A 20,662-nucleotide genomic window follows, 5' to 3' on the forward strand; every position below is an offset into this window, starting at 1 on the left:
CACTCAAATCCTCTTATGATAAAGGCGAACATGCCAAAAGCCTTCCTAATTACTTGCTGCACCTGCATGTTTGTCCTCATTGACGCGGACACCCGAGTCCCTTCGTATATTTACACTTTCGCTTGCCATTTAAGAAATACTCTGCACATCTGTTCCTTCTACCAAAGTGAATAACCTCATCTTTCCATGGCATCTGCCATGTTCTTCCCACTCACTATGTCTGTCCAAATCCTCTTGAATCCCTTTGCATCTTCCTCCCAACAAACATTCAACTTAGCTTTATGTCATCTGCGAACTGAAAAATATTAGTTTTGTCCCAATCCAAATCATTGATATATACTGCAAGCAGCTCAGGCCCCACTTGCCACAGCTTGCCAATGCGAGAATGACCCATTTATTCCCATTCTCTGTATTCTGTCTGTTAGCCAATCCTTCCATGCCACTATATTACCTTCTATCCCATGTGCTTTAACTTGGCTGATAAACCTCTGGTGGGGAACTTTATCAAAGGTCTTGTGAAAATCCAAGTATCCTATGTCCACCGTCTCCCATTTATCAATTCTGCGAGTGACATCCTCAAAAAACTCCAACAGGTTCATCAAACAGGTTTTCTCATTCATAACTCCATGTTGACTCTGCCCAATAAGATCATTATTACCAAAGTGTTCATTTGTCACATCCTTTTGAATAGATTCTAGCATCATGAGAGGCTAACATGCCTTTGGTTCCCTGTTCCCCCTCTCTCTTGTGGAGCTACATTTGCTATCTTCCAATCTGCAGGAACTGAGAATCAAATTATCTGTAAAATTTTGGAATACGATAGGCAACACATCCACTATCTCCATAAAGCTACGTCTTTTAACATTCTGCAATATAGAATATCAGGTGCTGGGGACTTATCATCCTTCAGTCCCATTATTCTCTTTAACACAACCTTCTTACTGATACTAATTTCCTTCAATTGCTCATTCTAACTGGTCCCCTGGATCTCCAAGATGCCTTATATTTTTCTCAGTGAAGGCAGACACAAAGTAATCATTTGGCTTCTCTACCATTTCTCTATTCTCTGTTATAAATTCTCATAACTCCACCTTAGCTAAATATTTCCTTTTTATGTACCTTTGTTAGCTTTTACAGTCCATTGTTATGTTTTTTGCATTCACATTCTATTCTCTCCAGTTTCTTAATCCTCCTTTGCTGCATTCTAAAATCCTCCAAATCCTCAGGTTTACTACTATTTCAGGCAACTTTATAGGCCTTTTCTTTTATTCTTACACAATCCTTAACTCCCTTTGTTAGCCACGGTTAGAAACATAGAAAAACTACAGCACAAACAGGCCCTTCGGCCCACAAGTTGTGCCGAACACATCCCTACCTTCTAGACCTACCTATAACCCTCCATCCTATTACGCTCCATGTACTCATCCAGGAGTCTCTTAAAAGACCCTACTGAGTTCGCCTCCACCACCACTGATGGCAGCCGATTCCGTCCACCACCCTCTGTGTGAAAAACTTGCCCCGAATATCTCTCCTGTACCTACCCCCCAGCACCTTAAACCTGTGTCCTCTCGTAGCAGACATTTCCACCCTGGGAAAAAGCCTCTGAGAGTCCACCTGATCTATGCCTCTCAACATCTTATACACCTCTATTAGGTCTCCTCTCATCCTTCGTCTCTCCAAGGAGAAAAGACCGAGCTCCCTCAGCCTGTCCTCATAAGGCATGCCACTCAATCCAGGCAACATCCTTGTAAATCTCCTCTGCACCCTTTCAATCTTTTCCACATCCTTCCCATAGTGAGGCGGCCAGAACTGAGCACAGTACTCCAAGTGGGGTCTGACGAGGGTCTTTTACAGCTGCATCATTATCCCCGGACTCCTAAACCCAATCCCTCGATTGATAAAGGCCAGCACACCATACGCCTTCTTAACCACCTCCTCCACCTGCAGGGCCGATTTCAGAGTCCTATGGACCCGGACCCCAAGGTCCTTCTGATCCTCTACAGTACTAAGAGTCTTTCCCTTTATATTGTACTCCTTCATCCCATTTGACCTACCAAAATGGACCACGACGCATTTATCTGGGTTGAAGTCTGATTTTTTTGAGGAACATACAGTTGCTGTAAATTACATAATTTTTAAAAGACTATCCATTGCCTCATCCATCTCAGCCAATCTGCCCCTCATAGCTTCATAATTTCCTTTGTTCAAATTTAACACCCTGGCTTCAGATTGAACTACCTCACTTTCAAACAACGTAAAATTCTATCATATTATTGAATTGGATTGGATTGAATGGCAGAGCAGCTTTGACAAGCTGAATGGTCTGCTTCTGTTCCTATGTTCCTAACATGGTCACTCAACCCTAAAGTTCTTTCACAACAAGGTTACTAATTAGTCATTTTTTGTTACATAATACTCGATCTAAAATAGCCTCAACATACTGTTCCAGAAAGCCATCCCCAATACTCCAGAAACTCACGTCCACAGCATTAATACGGATTAGGTTTACTCAGTCGATATTGCAGATTGAAGTCAGCCATGACCACTGTACTACCTGTGCTATAAGCTTTTCTAATTTCCTGATTAAGACCATGCATCACACTATCACTATTGTTTGATGGTAGACTAATATTTGCTGCCCATTGTTGTTTCTTAGCTCCAAACAAATTCCACATTTTGTTCTTCAGATTGGAGATCCTGTCTTAGAAATGCACTGATCCCATCTCTTGTTGTCAATGTAACATCACCTTTTTGACTGTCCTTCCTAAATGTTGAATATCCTTCCCAGTCTTGATCACCCTGCAGCCATGTTTTCATAATGGCAATTAGATCATGCACATTTACCTCTTTTGTGCCTTTAATTCATCTACCATGTTGCAAATCTTGCATGCATTCAGGTAGAATGATCTTAACTTTGTCTTTTTGACATTATTCCACATTCTAAGCTTATTTGATGCTTGCCTGCATTTCACCAGCCCCCTAATTGGTCTTGGCACTTTTCTACCTCCTCTTACCAGCTTTACTTCCTTCCAATTTGAGCTATTCCTTCAATTCCCTTCCCGCTTACAAGCTAGTTTAAACCCTCCCCAACAACCTCTGTGAGAATTACAAATTTTTAGAAATTATTTCATATGGGTGTCACCAGCTAGGCCAGCATTTATTGTCCATCCCTAATTGCCCTTGAAAGGAGTGGCTTGCTAGGCCATTTAAAAGTCAATCACATTGCTGTGGATCTGGAGTCACATGCAGGCAAGACCAGGTAAGGACAGCAGATTGCCTTCCCTAAAGGACATTAGGGAATCAGAGTTTTTTTTATGACAATCAACAATCGTTTCATGATCAGTCGACTTTTAATTACAGATTTAAAAAAGAAATCAGTCCCTATCCTGTTAAGGTGTAACCCATCCATCTTGTGCAGGTCCCACCTGCCCTAGTACAGGTCCCAATGTCTCAGAAATCTGATGCCCTCCCTCCAACATCAATTCTCCAGCCACATGTTCAGTTGATCAATCCTCCTATTCTTACGCTCACTAGTACATGGTGATTCTGAGATTACTGCAATTTAGTTTGGTCAAAACTTAATCAAAAGATAATGAGGACTTCTTCCTACCTGAGCTGCTGTTTCAGTTCATTGAACCGTGGCCTTCTGCTCGGATCATATGCCCAGCATTTTGTCATAAGGCTGTAGAGCGTTGGAGGACAGTTTGGAGGCATTGGTAACCGCTCACCATTTTCAATTCTACCAATTACATCGTTATTTTTTACTCCTTGAAATGGTTTCACTCCGTACATTAGAATTTCCCACATACAAACACCTAAACATAGAAATAAAAAGTTAAAACATTTTAATTTTAATATTAAACTATTGTAGCTTAAAAGTGAACTCTCCTTTCAGCAGTTTGCCTAGTGAATTGAACCAATTGGTTTCGCCAGAGAAAACATCAAGTTTTGTACACATGTTTAATACCCAAAATAAAACCAGTTGCCTCACGATCCTCCAAATCCCCCTGATCTGATGCATTAGGCTTCCTTAAATGTTGTCCATTGCATTGGTTAGAATAGTCTCTACCCAATGTTACTGTGCTATAATCTCAGTGTCAGGCCAAGTATTTTCATTTACAATTTCGGCTCAATATATCAAAACAAACTGCTACAAGCAATCTTCAGAAAAATTAACATGAACTCCTTCATGTGCTTATGTAGCTTCCCCTCAAATCTGTCCCAGCTGTTTCATCTACTCCTTGAGTTGGTTCATTCCATATTCTGACCATTCTTTGAGTACTTTCTCCTGAATTCCCTTCTGGATTTTTTCATTACCTTAAAAACCTCTATCAGGTCACCTGTCAGCCTTCCCTTTTTGAGAGAAATGAACCCCAGCTGCATCCAGTACTTAAAGGACTGAATCATAGAATTCTACAGTGCAGGAGGCCGCCATTCGGCCCATCAAGTCTGCAACCGACCACAATCCCACCCAGGCCCAACCCCCATAACCCTATGTATTTACCCTAGCTAGTCCCCCTGGCACTAAGGGGCAATTTAGCATGGCCAATCCACCTAACCCGCACATCCTTTGGACTGTGGGAGGAAACCAGAGCACCCAGAGGAAACCCATGCAGACACGGGGAGAACGTGCAAACTCCACACAGACAGTGACCCAAGCCGAGAATTGAACCCGGGTCCCTGGCGCTGTGAGGCAGCTGCGCTAACCACTGTGCCACCATGCCGCCCTAAATAAAATTATTAATGGCTTCAGTGATGACTAAGAACATGCCATTTAATAGAATTGTCTCTTGATATCTCAAAGATTGATGCCATGTTATGCAACACAATACATTCTGCACTCTCTCCTTCTCTATGTACGGTATGCTTTGCTGTATAGCACGCAAGAAATAATAGTTTTCACTGTATACTAATACATGTGACAATAATAAAGCAAATCAAATCAAGGTGCTGGATCTCCTCCCCTGCATTCCTGCCTAAACAGTATTGCTAGGAGTCTGCCAAAGGGAAATGGCAGACCAATAGTTATTTAACAGCCTGCCCTTTTAGATCAGGACACCCAGCCAATCTGAGGCGACCACACTCCAGAACTTTTGAGCATAAGGCACTGGACCTTTTTGGATATGTTTAGAGGGTCTCATCAGGTGAATCCCAGTGTTTGTGTTGCTTTTTAAAAAGGCTTCAGACCTTCTGTCACTATTTCTTAGCAATTCCTGTACTTGCGCCTATTGTTTTTCTCCTCTACCTCGATCAGGCTCTTATCATGCAAACAGTATGAAGCCCCTTTCTTCTTCTTGCCAAAATGCACCATGTCTCCCATATTGAAATTCCTTCCATAGACATTTCCTAACTCCACTTCTCTCTCCTCCTTTGATGTAACTTGGCCGGCACGGTAGCACAGTGGTTCGCACTGCTGCTTCACAGCGCCAGGGACCCGGGTTCGGTTCCTGGCTTGGGTCACTGTCTGTGTGGAGTTTGCACGTTCTCCCCGTGTCTGCGTGAGTTTCCTCCGGGTGCTCCTGTTTCCTCCCACATTCTGAAAGACGTGATGGTTCGGTGCAATGACCCGGACAGGTGCCGGAATGTGATGACTAGGGGTATTTCACAGTAACTTCATTGCAGTGTTAATGTAAGCCTTACTTGTGACTAATAAATAAATAAATTTTGATCCTGAATTACATTTGCCAATTACATGCTCATTCTAAAAATTTACTGTGCAGTAAATTTTCCGCCGTCTGCAAATTTTGAAATTGTACTGTGATTCCGGAGTCCAATTCATTAATGCAAATCGTGAACAATTATGGTGCCGGCAGAGATCTCTGTGCAACACCACTTCCCAACCTTTAGTCTGTCAGAGTAAATAATTTTAACTGCAGCTCTCGTTTTTCTGATATGTAGCCTGCTTGCTACCTATCAATTACACATGCTCTGACTGTAGTCATTAGTCTACAATGCAGTATTTATTGCAGGCTTTTTGAAATCAAATGCAGGAGTTTGTGTTTTAAAGCAGCATTTTATAGTCACATGCATTAGGCTAGATGAGGAGAATTCGGTCTGAGACATCAAATTGATTTGTTGACATGGCCTGACATTTTCTGAAAGGATGTAACCAGCAAGTTACATCAAAGGAGGAGAGAGAAGTGAAGATGGGCAATGTCTATGGAAGGAATTTCAAAACATTCATCACAGCCACCAAAGTTTGCACAGTAGGGGTGAGTCTCAAAAATGTCAAAATTCATGGAGTGTGAAATGGTGATGTGGGTCACAGGAGATTAAAGAGCAAGGGTGTGACCAGAAAGAATATAAACACAATGACGTGATTTAAAAATTGGAAACACAGGAGGAAACCAGAAACCAATGTAGCCCAACGTGCACATGGGGGTGCTAGATGAGGAGTAATTGGTGCAGTATAAGTATGTGCAGCAGTTTTGGATGATCCTGATTGAACATGGGGCATTTATAAGCAGGGCACTGGAATTGTCAAGGCTGGAGGGACGAATGAGGGTTTAAGCAGAGGGCTAGGGCAGGGGCAGAGACAGGGTTCTTTATTATGAACGATATATTAAATCAGAATCCTAATTTGGGATTGAAATGGATGAAGTGATTGTGAATAGTCTGGTTTGACCCAAAGCAACGGTAGGGGAGGGCAATGCATCAGTGGCAACCTAGGGAAAAGAGTGACAACGCGAGTCAAAGGTGAACACTTCTGTCTTTCCTTCATGTTACGTGGAGGAAGTTGTAGCTCAACCAACACTGGATATTAGTCTGGTACTCTGACAACAAAGTTAGAGCAAACAGATGGAGACAGGCTGTGGAGAGGTAGAGCTGGGTGTTATGAAACGTTATGGCGCAGGGCAGAAAGAGAAGCCACTGCTGGAGATGATCTGATGTTAATAAAATTGATAAGGGTGGAAGCAAGTGAGAGGAAACCTACCTAGATGAGCAATAGAAGAAAGACAGTCGAAGAGAATGGTGTGGCTAGCCAGGTCAAAAACTACAGGAATGTCAATGAGGAATCATGCATTCTGGTCACAGTCACAGCAGACGGCAGGAATGGAATCCTGAATGCAGTAACGGCAGGAAAAATGGATGTGAATTTGGGGGCGAAGTTGAAAGTTCAAGAGCTTTGGGACTTGTAATAACTTTGTATGTATTCATTTAATTTGTATAGCTATTGGGTGGTCTAGTCAATGAGTATTTGAAATGAGTATTGCTGAAAAGAGAGACATGGCAAGCTTTCTGTCTTGCACTCATCAGGACACTTTGCAAGAATATCAGTTTCAGGGCAAAACAACAACTCATGCTGTGAGAGAGGAGAATGCTGATAAAGCTTTGACATGTCTCTTTTTTCAGCAATATTCATGTTCTGTACTACCAAACGAATACTTGTCTTCAGAATGATTGAGGGATTTAATCAGATGGGTAGAGAGAAACTATTTTCTCTTGAGGGAGAATCCAGAATAAAAGAGATCTTAATTCTAAAATTGGAGACTAGTCATTTATGAATGAAATCAGAAAACACTTTTTTTAAAAAAACACAAAAGGATAGTAGAATACGGAACTCGATCTACAAGGATATAGATGCTGGATCAATTAAAATTTTCAAGCCAGATATTGATAGACTTTTGTTAGGTAAGGGTATTGGGAGATATGGTTATCCACAATCCAAAGATGCGCAGGTTAGGTGCATTGGCCATGCTAAATTCTCCCTCAGTGTAACCCGAACAGGCGCCAGAGTGTGACAACTAGGAGACTTTCACAATAACTTCATGATCATGTGAATAAAGCCTACTTGTGACTAATCAATAAACTTTACTTTACTTTTAAAAGGGGGTTAAATGATCAGCCTTGATTGAAATGAATGGTAGTACAGTCGCCGAATAGAGCAACATTAAGGACAAAGGGAGCGTATCCTAAGCAGGGAAGGAGGAGGTTGGTGATGTTGGTCATTTTGAAAAGGAGGGGTATATTGCCTGAGAATAATGAATGAATTACTATGTTAGCCAGCATGGAAGTCAGAAAGGGAGGTTTGCACAGTCAGTAATTTAGTGTGGCTGGGATTAAGAAAGCAGGTACTAAATCTAATGGATGATAAGCTCAGACAGGGAAGATCAGATACGACACATGCAAATACACTAGGATTTGGGCTGGGGGAGGTTTGGTTAGTGGACGAGGGATTTTAATTCAGGATATAATCACTTCAGTTTAAAGAGAAGTGGAGTGGAAAACCTTAGACACAATTGCACAACTTGTCTGACTCTTAGTGATAAAGAAGTCCATGTTCTTCTTGCACGCCTTATTGGACATGAGGGTGTCAAAGATAGGGAGAGAGGTTTAAAGGGGACAACTATATTTCATTTAAAAAGCAGCACTATGTATCTGAATGGAGTTGAAATAAACTTACCAAACATCCATACATCACTAGCTGAGGTAAACCGGCGGAAGTTAATTGATTCAGGTGCCATCCATTTGATGGGTAGCTTCCCTTTCGAGGCTGCCAAGAGAATGACACAGATTCACAAAAAGCACCATCAATCCCTTTATTTCCACATCTAATCCTGTTCATCAATTATACAAATTTGAAGAAAGCCCTCACAAAGCAAAGTAGTGCAATCCTTATGCATTATAAAAGGCCTGAGTTTCCACTTGAAACTGCAATTGGAAGGGAATATGTGTCTCCTATTAGATGGTTATCATAGAATTCCTACAGTGCAGGAGGAGGCCATTCAGCCCATCAATTCTGCACCATTAACAATCCCACCCAGGCCCTGTACCCATAACCCCACATATTTATCCTGCTAATCCCGCTGACATTAAGGGTCAATTTAGCATGGCCAATCCGCCTAACCTGAACATCTTTGAACTGTGGGAGGAAACCAGAGCACCCGGAGGAAACCCACGGGGAGCAAGTGCAAACTCCACCTAGACAGCCACCCGAGGCTAGAAGTGAACCTGGGTCTCTGATGCTGTGAGGCAGCAGCGCTAACCACTGTGCCACCATGCCACCCAAAGATGTTGGTTCTGCCAAAGTGAAGTTAGTGCCAAGTTTCTGCTCAAACACAGTAGCACAAGTCAGAATGTAAACTCTCCCTTGAATCAGCACAATTGAGAAGCATTACTCAGTGCAATTCATCATTGCTGGAATAGTAGCATTGTGGTTGTCATTGGTTGAGCAATCTCGAGGTCCAGACAAATGATTTGGATATAGGAATTCGAATCCCACCCAAGTAATTAGGGAATTTAAGTTCAATTAAATAAATATGGAATAAAAAGTTATCAGTTAAAGTGACCATTAAACTGCTGATTGTTGTGACAACCTATCTGGTTCACTAATCTCGCTTAGGAAAGGGAATTTTCCAACCTTACCCTGGACTGGCCTGGCCAATCTGTGACTTTGGACCCACTGCTATGTGGTTGATTCTTAAATGCCCTCTAAAAATAGCATAGTAAGCCACCCTTCTGTAATCAAAGAGATAGCTTACCACGATCTTCTAAAGGGCAATTAGGAATGGGCAATATATGCGGCCTTACCAGAGAAGCCTAAATTCCATTAATGAATTTTTTTTTAAATGGCCAATAAGGTTTCAACGTAATTGAAAACGTATTCAAGTAATTCGAGGGCTTGATGCAGTTGAAGAAACAGGATCATCAATTATATAAATTGGCTGCTGATCACATGTTTCATGTACCACAGATGATAATTTTCTGAATTTGAACTCATTTAAACTAAATTTAAAGTTATCATAGCTAAGTATGAGAGACAGACCTGTGAGAGATTCGATTGATAGGTCAGTGGAGCAGGTCTTTAATGATGGATTAATGTCTGTGCGTGTAATTCTGGGCGTAATGTGACAAACTCCCCTAAATGGGTACAATGGGCATAATGGTCAAGCCAATCTGGGGTGTGGTCAATTTTGTGGGTGGAGATGACTTGAACTGACTTTTGAACCAGTGCACAAGACTGCAGTGGCTACGGGCATAACTTGCTTACATCTTAAATTCTGTAATCCTTTGGGTTACTTCAGTTGTGTTTATGTTTGGACGACAAACATGTGAAGATTCCAGGCCATTGTATTTAATCTGAGAACCAGGAAAATGCAGATCTTCCTTTTTCACATCATAAAGGTGGCACAGTGGTTAGAACTGCTGCCTCACAGTGCCAGGGACCCGGGCTTGATTCCCGGCTTGGGTCACTGCACATTCTCCCTGTGTCTGCATGGGTTTCCTCCGGGTGCTCCGGTTTCCTCCTACAGTCTGAAAGACGTGCTGGTTAGGTGCATTGGCCATGCTAAATTCTCCCTCAGTGTACCTGAACAGGCGCCGGAGTGTGGCGACTCGGGATTTTCATAGTCACTTTATTGCAGTGTTAATGCAAGCCTACTTGTGATACTAATAAAATAAAAACTAAAAAATATGCAATGACTTAGATTAACTGGTAGTAATATGACTCAGGTATATGTTAATCTAATCCAGAATAAAACCCAATGACTAAATTGATAAGATTTTTGATATTCTGCCAAATATTTCATTTTCAGATTCTTCATGTTTCCATTCTGCAATAATTGTTTCCAAGGCCCACACAACAAGAACTGCAAATTACAACGATGTGAAGAGCCAATAGTACTCGACTCATGTTCAAATGCTTGTATTGCTGGGGAATGCACCCTCTATGAAGTAAATGCCAAAGGATTTCAAACAAATAGTGAAGGATTTCGTTGGACCAGTATTAAATCAGACAGGTTTACAAATTGTTATGTTAAAAATCTAATGGTTCTCATATTTCAAATAACTCACTGTTGGCACATTATCAGAATGCTATTTACAGAGTAGAAGCAAAATATTGCAGATGCTGGTGCCCCGAAATAAAAAAAACAAGTAATACCGAGAAACTCGCAGGTCTGTCGGCCTCTGTGATCAGAAAAACAGAGTGAACATTTCGAGTCCAACATGACTTCTTTGGAACAGTCCCGACTCAAAATGTTAAACTCTGTTCCTCTCTCCGTAGATGCTGTCAGACCTGCTGAGATTTCCAGCACTTCCTCTTGTTATTTACAGAGACAGCCTCATCCAAACCTTTATGCTTTTGGTTTTACTCTGATCCCCACCTTTGTAATAAGTGCTGTCTTCCATGTATCTTGATAAACCAAAGTCTCCTAACTTTACACAGTCCAATGAGGATACCAATACATTTCTGGCAGCAATATCCCTGCAAGGAGAAAAAAGTATAGATTAAAGTGCTTTTAGTGTTCCTCTGAAGAGATGATGCTTATTTGGTCAGATTAATCCTTTTCAGTTCTTTCAGATGCAATGATGATTCACATTAGCGTTTTCACTGGACAACAAGCTTTTTCTCTATGTTAAACTGCATTTCAAAGGCTTGTCAATTTAATAGTGGTATTAACATAGGAATCATGATCCATCAAACTAAAGGGCCACAATTTACAAAACACAAGTTGCTACAAACAATACAATTTAACTCTCACCTAAATCAACAGCTTTTCCCGCTGTCCAACAGCTCATCAACCACTCACCAATCCCAGTGCCCGGGGGCTGATTCTATCTTCAATTTTTGAGATATCAAGTTTATCCCCTTTCGTTTGTGACAACTCTATTAAATGGCATGTCATTACTGAAGCCATTAATAATTTTATTTAGGGTGGCACAGTGGTTAGCACTGCTGCCTCACAGCGCCAGGGATCTGGGTTCGATTCCCAGCTTGGGTCACTGTCTGTGTGGAGTTTGCACGTTCTCCCCGTGTCTGTGTGGGTTTCTTCCAGGTGTTCTGGTTTCCTCCCACAGTCCAAAAGACGTGCTGTTTAGGTGCATTGGCCATGCTAAATTCTCCCTCAGTGTACCCGAACAGGCGCCGGAGTATGGTGACTAGGGGATTTTCAGAGTAACTTCATTACAGTGTTAATGTAAGTCTACTTGTGACACTAATAAATAAACTTTAACTTTAATTTTATTTACATACCAGAAAAATACCTTGCTTGGATGGGTCGCACAGAGAATTGATTACAAGTTATCTTTTTCTGTATTTTTAAGGTATGATTCCTCCTAGCAGCAGACTATTGCTATGAAGTACTTATTAAATATACTTCAGAGAGTGCATTACCTTGATTTTAGTGATTAGAAGAATTCAATGTACTTTTGCTTATATAAAGGAAAATCGGCTTGAGCATTTTGTTGTGATTAATGACGAAAACAAATCATAATATCGTGCAATTTGATGAATTGTCTTCTTTCCCATCATTGAATATAGCAAGCTATATGTTATGTTAGAGGTTTAAAAAAGCTACAAAACAGTTCATTTTCACTGGAGAAAACCCAAACCCACAGTGAAAGAAGAGAAACATTGTCATCCAGCTCTCCGATTAAAGGCAACTCTTACTAAAGCTTTAATATTGAATATGTCAGTGATTTTACAGCAAAATTAATCTGAGTTAGCATTGAGTGACCTCTGTCAGAAGGCTAGCTTCTTCCAATTCTTGGTGACTCCCAGAATCTAATCTCATTTCAATGACGACTGAAGGTTTTTCTGGTTTCTTTACTTTGTTAGTTTGCTCATAATTCTTTGTGCATTTGTATGTCGCACTTATTTAAAGCAACTTGTCACCAAGAGGCAGTTTCACTTTGTTCTGGCATTACATCTGTAATCCAGCAGGTGGCACTTCGTTTCCCTTCATATGTAGGGATACACATTATAAGGTTAAATTCCGTTCATTATTTTCTTCCCATTAATAAACTGTGCAACATTAAAAAAGTAAGGTTGCTCATCTCTGCCAGATATCAAGCACTTAATATATATTCAGTTTCTCAAATAGGGAGAAAAAAAGCCCGAGATTTGGGACATGCATGGAACATACTTCCAAACAACTCAAGAGTTGAGTGGCACTTTGTTTTTAGTTCAAACACCCATTATATCCACTGAGTAATAAATAAATGGGCAACAATGCCAGTAATACCCACATCCAAATTTACATCCCTACAATGTCCTTTCCTTGAAACAACAAGACGAAATTGCACATTTACTCACCGATGTACAAATCTCTTGCTCTCCAGATAAGAGAGTGCTGTGCTGAGCTGGTAGGCATACAGAATTAAGGAGGCCAAGTCCAAGTTGTATTTTCTGACTTGTAAGAATGACCGCAGCTGAGCGCAAAACAAAAGCCAATTAAAAACATCACTTAGAATCACAGAATCCCTGCAGTGCAGAAGGAGGCCATTCGGCCCATCGAATCTGCACTGACCACAATCCCACCGAGGCCCTATCCCCACAATCCCATGCATTTACCCTAGCTAGCCCCCTTGACACTAAGGGGCAATTTAGCATGGCCAATCTACTTAACCCACACATCTTTGGACTTCCCTGTTAAAAAACAATTCTGAAAGGATTATTCTTTTGACAAAGACCAAAAACAAATTATTGTAAATGTATCATATTGCAAACCTTAAGGAAAACCACTTATTATTGTGCAGGTTTAATTTCAAAATAAACTTTAGAAAACAGTTTGAATCTCATCTTGTTATGGCTTATGTTAATCTTCAATCCGTGTAAGTCTCACAAAATCTAGAAACAGCTGAACAAATGAAATTACTGAGCATATGTCTGAAGAAATGATACAAATCACTGGTTATGTCATAGCTAGGATACCGTATTGTATCCAATTTTGAAAGCCTTATTCAGGAAGCATGTGATAGTTATGGAGTGTGTGCAGAAATAAAATCACCAAGATGTTGCCAAGAATGGAAGACTTTTATTTATGAAAGTCGAGAGAAACAAGGTTTTTTCATTATAACAAAGGAGGTTAAGAGAAGAGCTAATAGAATTGTTCAAATCCTTTTCAGATTTGGTAAAGTAAATGGTGAAAAACATTTCCATTCTTTCAAGAATTACCAAATCTTTATGGTTTATGGCAGCCTTCCATTTCATAAGACAATGATTTGCACTCTGGTCAACTCCATGGTAAGCATCACCTGGTGTGGCTCAGGACCCTCACTCTGGCATGGCAGTCTCTGCTGCATTTGTTGCAGATTAATAAAGTGGGTTGAGAAGATGCGTTCAGTGACGTCTGTTTTCTCTGGACCCTCTTCTCAGCCAGCTCAGCTTTTGGTTTCTGCTTGCCTCTTAAAATGCCTTCCCTGACATCAGATTCTACAAAATTCAGGTCTACAAAATTATGAGAGGCATAGACAGGGTGGATAGACAGAGGCTTTTTCCAAGGGTGGAAGTGACAATTAGAAGGGGGCACAGGTTCAAGTTGAGAGGGGGAAAGTTTAAGGGAGATGTGCGGGGGAAGTTTTGCATGCAGAGAGTGGTGGGTGCCTGGAACGCGCTGCCAGAGAATGTGGTGGAAGCTGGCACATCCATCAACATTTAAGAGACATCTGGATGGGTACATGAATATGGAGGGAAGAGAGGGATGCGGGCCAAGTAAGGGCAGAAGTTTTTTTTTTAGTTAGGACATCATGATCGGCACAGGCTTGGAAGGCTGAAGGGCCTGTTGTACTTTTCACGACCATTGTGACTGTCTCCCAGTGGTCAGCGTTAATGTCTGCTATCAGCTTATCTCACATGCAGATGCCCTTGTAGTGGAGGTAAAGGGTGCCCAGGAGGTCGTGACCCAGGGGCCAGCTCACCACATGGAAGGTCTTTGAGTACAAGGTTATCACCCATTTGATGAACACACCCAATTGATGACATTGTTGACTCAGCATGAATACGTTTGACACAATGAGGGTGGAAACTGTCTTGCATGTCTAGGTTTAGCCACTGTTGAGTGCACAAAGGATGCAAGCTTGGTAGACTTACAGTTTGCTGTTCTTATTCAGATTGCTATTATTCCACACACACTTCCTCAGCTTGGACAGTTGCAGCTTTTGTGATACATGTGTTGACTTCAGCATCAAGTGACAGATTGCTGGCAATCATGGAGTCTAAATATGTGAAGCTATCAACAACCTCCAGGGGCACACTGTCTAGCTAGATGGCAGCATTGCAACAACCTGCACCATGACATTTATCTTACTGATGCTGATGGCTGAATCAAGCTCTTTACAGCCCAAGAGAGTTCTTCTGTCCATTTGCTGCTGCAGGTGTTCCTCGCTATGGAATATTAGCACGGCTTCTTCACTGCAGAATAACTCTCTGAAGAGCACTTAGCATACCTTTTTCTTGGATCTCAATTAAGCAAGACTGAATAACTTTTCATCAGTCTGGTATGTACGCAGACATCCTCTGTAGATGATTTAAAGGAATAGGACATCAGCAAAGAGAAAAATATGCCAAAAGGTGTAGGTGCCAGAACGCAAACCTGTTCTGATGTTGCCCCGTCATAGCTGATGTTACCCATTACATCGTCACGAAAAGAGAGCACATCAAGCAGTATTGGTGGATGGACAATTTCCTCCAACAGTTTAAATAGGCCACATCTGCTGACATGGCAGAATGCCATGGTGGGATCAACAAAGGCATCATATACAGTGACCTCCGTTGGTCACGACATTTCTCTTGCACTGCAGGACTGAGATGATCATGTCTATTATAGATCTTCTTGTTCAGAAACCACGCCAGAATTTGAGGATCTGCAGTCTGACAAGGGTAACATGGGCAAATTTTCCACAATGCTTAGCAGGGGGACTCTTCAATTGTTACTTATTTGCCCTTCTTTTCTTGCAGAGAATCAAAATCTTTGCATCACCCATATCCTGAGGCACTGCCCCCTTTCTCCAGCAGAAACAGAGAAGTTTATGCAAGTGTTGTGGGAGTGTCAGTTTCCCATGCTCCATGAGTTCAGATAGTATATCAACTGCCAATGGCAAGCAAGTCAATTGCTTTGTGAAACTCCTCCACCGTGGGTTTGATATCCAACTCTGCCTTGACAGGCAGACTTTCTATAGTGCCTAGAGTTTCCTTAGTGTCAGTGCTTTCCTTACGAGTATAATTCATAGTGTTCAACCCACCTCCACCTCTCCAACTGTTTATTGCAGTTGGGAATAACTTCCTCTATTTTGTTTACAATGGAGCTGCTTTTTTTACAAAAGAACCTGTTGCCTTTTTGATCCTTTCATACACACACAGTGTCAAAGGACATCTAGATATTCGGGCAAAGTTGTGACCAGTAGTTGCTTGGCATACCAATAAGCAGTCTGTTGGACTTTCCTTTGAGCATTTTTTTAGTACATCCAGTCTCCTCTACCAGATCTCTGTCCGAATTAATGAGAGTGGGAATGCTTGGCTTCAATGACAGGTTCCATCACAGTGGCACTAACCTCGAAACGAGTCAGCATTTTTCTGCTTTTGCTTTCCATATATTGAGAGTACTGTAAGAAATCGGACGAGTAGACCATATGGCCCTTTGAACCTGCTCCGCCACTCAATAAAATCTTGGGCTTCAACTCCACTTCCTTGCCCGTTCCCCATATCGCTAGATGCCCCGAGACACCAAAGATCTGTCATCCAGCCTGAAATATATTCAGCAATGGAGCATCCACAAACCGCTGGGACAGAGAATTCCAAAGGTTCACAATCCTTTGAGTGAGTAATTTCTCATCTCAGTCCTAAATAATTTGCCCCTTATCCTGAGACTGTGCGCCTGCGTTTTAGATTCCAGTGGAATCTAAAATGCATTGTTTCCAGTGGAAACAATGGTTTAAATGGTGTCATGAAGTATTTCGCTTCTGCACTGTGTGAGAGCGTCTTAGAGTGTCTGTTCAGCTGTATTGAGGAACTGTTGGTTTTTAATCTGGGGAGTTAGTATGGCTGGCATTGATAAGAGGATGCCATTTCGGTTTGAATGAAAAACTGCATTCTAACACTGGTGTGTACCAGGGAGCGATCTGCATCAGAGAGCGCTGTGGTATCTGTATGTGTTACGGCTGGTGATGATCAGGTCCAAATGGTGCCAATGGATGTCACCTAGACACCTTGTGACATGATTTGTGCTGAAAGGAAGTGTTGGTTGCAGAAAGCTCATGATAGCAGCAAATTTAATGTCGTCTCTCTCAGTTCTCATTGATCTTTTCTAGGCTATTATGTTATGATGTCTGATGCAGGAATGTCATGCAATGCTGATGGTAGGTTCTGATTAGGGATTCTGCTGAGAGCAGCTTCAAGCTCCTCATTGAAATAGTCTTTTGCCTCTGTGGTGGAGCACAGTGCTGGAGCATAAATACTCATGAAGTTAATATATTCTGTTTGTAATATATATATAAATGATTTGGAGGAAAATGTAACTGGATTGATTAGTAAGTTTGCGGACGACACAAAGGTTGGTGGATTTGCGGATAGCGATGAGGACCATCAGAGGATACAGCAGGATATAGATCATAGAACCATAGAAAATTACAGCTCAGAAACAGGCCTTTTGGCCTTTTCAGTTGGAGACTTGGGCGGAGAGATGGCAGATGGAGTTTAATCCAGACAAATGTGAGGTAATGCATTTTGGAAGGTCTAATACAGATAGGAAATATACAGTAAATGGCAAAACCCTTAGGAGTATTGATAGGCAAAGGGATGTGGGTGTACAGGTACACAGATCACTGAAAGTGGCAATGCAGGTGGAGAAGGTAGTTAAGAAGGCCTTCATCGGCCAAGGTATTGAGTTTAAAAATTGGCGAGTCATGTTGCAGCTTTATAGACCCTTAGTTAGGCCGCCTGAATATAGTGTTCAATTCTGGTCGCAACACTACCAGAAGGGTGTGGAGGGTACAGAAAAGATTTACCAGGATGTTGCCTGGTATGGAGGGCATTAGCTATGAGGAGAGGTTGGAGAAACTTGGTTTGTTCTCACTGGAGCGACGGAGGTTGAGGGGAGACCTGATAGAAGTCTACAAGATTATGAGAGGCATGGACAGAGTGGATAGTCAGAAGCTTTTTCCCAAGGTGGAAGAGTCAATTACTAGGGGTATAGGTTTAAGGTGCGAGGGGCAAGTTTCAAAAGAGATGTACGAGGCAGATTTTTTACACAGAGAGTAGTGGGTGCCTGGATCTCGTTGCCGGGGGAGGTAGTGGAAGCGGATACGGTAGTGACTTTTAAGGGGCGTCTTGACAAGTACATGAATGAGATGAGAATCGAGGGATATGGTTTTAGTTAAGTCGGGCAGCATGGTCGGTGCAGGTTTGGAGGGCCGAAGGGCCTGTTCCTGTGCTGTAATTTTCTTTGTTCTTAACTGGCACCAGTTGAAGTGGGGGGCATGCAGAAAACACATTCCTAACCATTTTGAGAGGGGTGCTATCAACAAGAGTGGAGAGTTCCTTACAGCAAAGCCTACACCTTGTGCATATGTTCCCTCTGAGCTCTTACCCTGCCAAATGAATGTGTAATGTTTTTCTTTCACTGATCCACTCTCAGTATGCTTGGTCTCTTGTAGGGAGGCTATGTCACTGTTCGGCCTATCAAGCTTTATGTTGATCACAGCTGTCATGTGCACATTATCAATCAGCTGCAAGTCATTGGTCAGTTCCATGCACATGGTCCTAACATTCCAACTTGCCAATCAAAGAGTTTGCATTTTCTTTATTTTCATTTGTTTCGTTGATTTGCCTGGTGGAATTGATTCTGCTCATTTGTTGAACAGAGACTCTTTAAGCTTCACACAACCACTGAAATAAATGGGAGTATTGTGGGTCATCGTACTAGTCAGGGACTGTCTGACCCGAGATGGACAATGATTGGCCAGAAGGACACATTTACCCTTCTCAATGTTGCAGACAGCCTGTAGCAACCATTCCCTGCGTCAGTTGAGTTGCGCTTATCACTCATTAATGCTGACTTCAGTGTTGTGTCAATGGGCCAGCAAAACTGGCCTGTTCTCTCCACGGTGCAAGCATGGACAAAATTTATGGAGATCTTGAGCTTCCTAAATGTCAGGGTCTCCCTCTCAACTTGTCCAGTTGAGCCTAAAGGAATGCAAAGCACTGAATTGGTTGCAGGACCTATCAGTCTGCCTTTGGGCTCCACTCCAGATTTTTTGTCACCGTTTACTCTTGGCCTTCAACTCTCCTGAGGCAACCAAAAGACAGTGAAGCTATTTGCCATTGGTTAGGAATTTGGTTCACGGGTGTCAGCACATATCCACATGACAGGAGGAAATAGATATTCGGAGGGAGGATGTCCTGGCAGTTTTGAATAAACTGAAGGTCGATAAGTCCCCTGGGCCTGATGAAATGTATCCTAGGATTCTGTGGGAGGCAAGGGATGAGATTGCAGAGCTTTTGGCTTTGATCTTTGGGTCCTCACTGTCCACGGGGATGGTGCCAGAGGACTGGAGAATGGCGAGTGTTGTTCCTCTGTTTAAGAAAGGGAATAGAAATGACCCTGGTAATTATAGATCGGTTAGTCTTACTTCGGTGGTCGGTAAATTGATGGAAAAGGTCCTTAGGGATGGGATTTACGACCAGTTAGAAAGATGCGGATTAATCCGGGATAGTCAGCACGGATTCGTGAAGGGCAAGTCGTGCCTCACAAATTTGATAGAATTTTTTGAGGAGGTAACTAAGTGTGTTGATGAAGGTAGGGCAGTTGATGTCATATACATGGATTTTAGTAAGGCGTTTGATAAGGTCCCCCATGGTCGGCTTATGATGAAAGTGAGGAGGTGTGGGATAGAGGGAAAGTTGGCCGATTGGATAGGTAACTGGCTGTCTGACCGAAGACAGAGGGTGGTGGTGGATGGAAAATTTTCGGATTGGAGGCAGGTTGCTAGCGGAGTGCCACAGGGATCAGTGCTTGGTCCTCTGCTCTTTGTGATTTTTAATAATGACTTAGAGGAGGGGGCTGAAGGGTGGATCAGTAAATTTGCTGATGACACCAAGATTGGTGGAGTAGTGGATGAGGTGGAGGGCTGTTGTAGGCTGCAAAGAGACATAGATAGGATGCAAAGCTGGGCTGAAAAATGGCAAATGGAGTTTAACCCTGATAAATGTGAGGTGATTCATTTTGGTAGGACTAATTTAAATGTGGATTACAGGGTCAAAGGTGGGGTTCTGAAGACTGTGGAGGAACAGAGAGATCTTGGGGTTCATATGAACTTAGTTGGATGAACTTAGGATCATCAGGGACGCAGAGATGGCCATAGACACAAGCTTTAGGAATACAGTTACTCCGAGGATTGAAAACAGATGGGTGACGGTGAGAGGGGCTGGGAGGAAGCAGTCCGTGCAGGGATCCCCGGTGGTCGTTCCCCTTAGCAACAAGTATTCCGCTTTGGATACGGTTGAGGGGGATGACATACCAGTGGGGAGCCGCAGTGAGAGGATCTCCAGCACTGTGTCCGTCTCTGTGGCTCGGGAGGGAAAGGGGGAGAGCGGGAGGGCGATAGTTATTGGGGACTCGTTAGTTAGAGGGATAGATAGGAGTTTCTGTGGCAGCAAAAGAGACTCACGGATGGTATGTTGCCTACCGGATGCCAAGGTCCGTGATGTCTCAGACCGTGTTTTCCAGATTCTGAAGGGGGAGGGGAAACAGTCACAAGTCGTGGTGCACATTGGTACCAATGACATAGGTAAGAGAAGGGACGGGGATTTAAAGCAGGAATTTCTGGAGCTGGGCTGGAAGCTGAGAGCCAAGACAAAACATGTGGTCATCTCTGGTACGTTGCCGGTACCACGTGATAGCGAGTTGAGGAACAGGGAGAGAGTGCAGTTAAATATGTGGTTGCA

The 20,662-nt window shown here is 42.3% G+C and overlaps 1 protein-coding gene across 29 annotated transcripts in view; it reads right to left on the bottom strand.

Annotated features, from left to right (window-relative positions):
- The window catches only part of LOC144495599 (focal adhesion kinase 1), a 528,227-nt gene that overhangs the window by 92,311 nt on the left and 415,254 nt on the right, over positions 1-20,662 (bottom strand). For all 29 annotated transcript variants that reach the window (XM_078215780.1, XM_078215781.1, XM_078215769.1 and 26 more), the window contains 4 exons: positions 13,037-13,152; positions 11,106-11,206; positions 8,405-8,494; positions 3,611-3,815 (listed from right to left, as the gene is read on the bottom strand). In XM_078215780.1, coding sequence (XP_078071906.1) covers positions 3,611-3,815; positions 8,405-8,494; positions 11,106-11,206; positions 13,037-13,152 — 512 coding nt within the window. The remainder of the gene's footprint in view (positions 1-3,610; positions 3,816-8,404; positions 8,495-11,105; positions 11,207-13,036; positions 13,153-20,662) is intronic.

Source organism: Mustelus asterias, chromosome 7 (assembly GCF_964213995.1).
Source record: "Mustelus asterias chromosome 7, sMusAst1.hap1.1, whole genome shotgun sequence".
NCBI classification, from domain to species: Eukaryota; Metazoa; Chordata; class Chondrichthyes; order Carcharhiniformes; family Triakidae; genus Mustelus; species Mustelus asterias.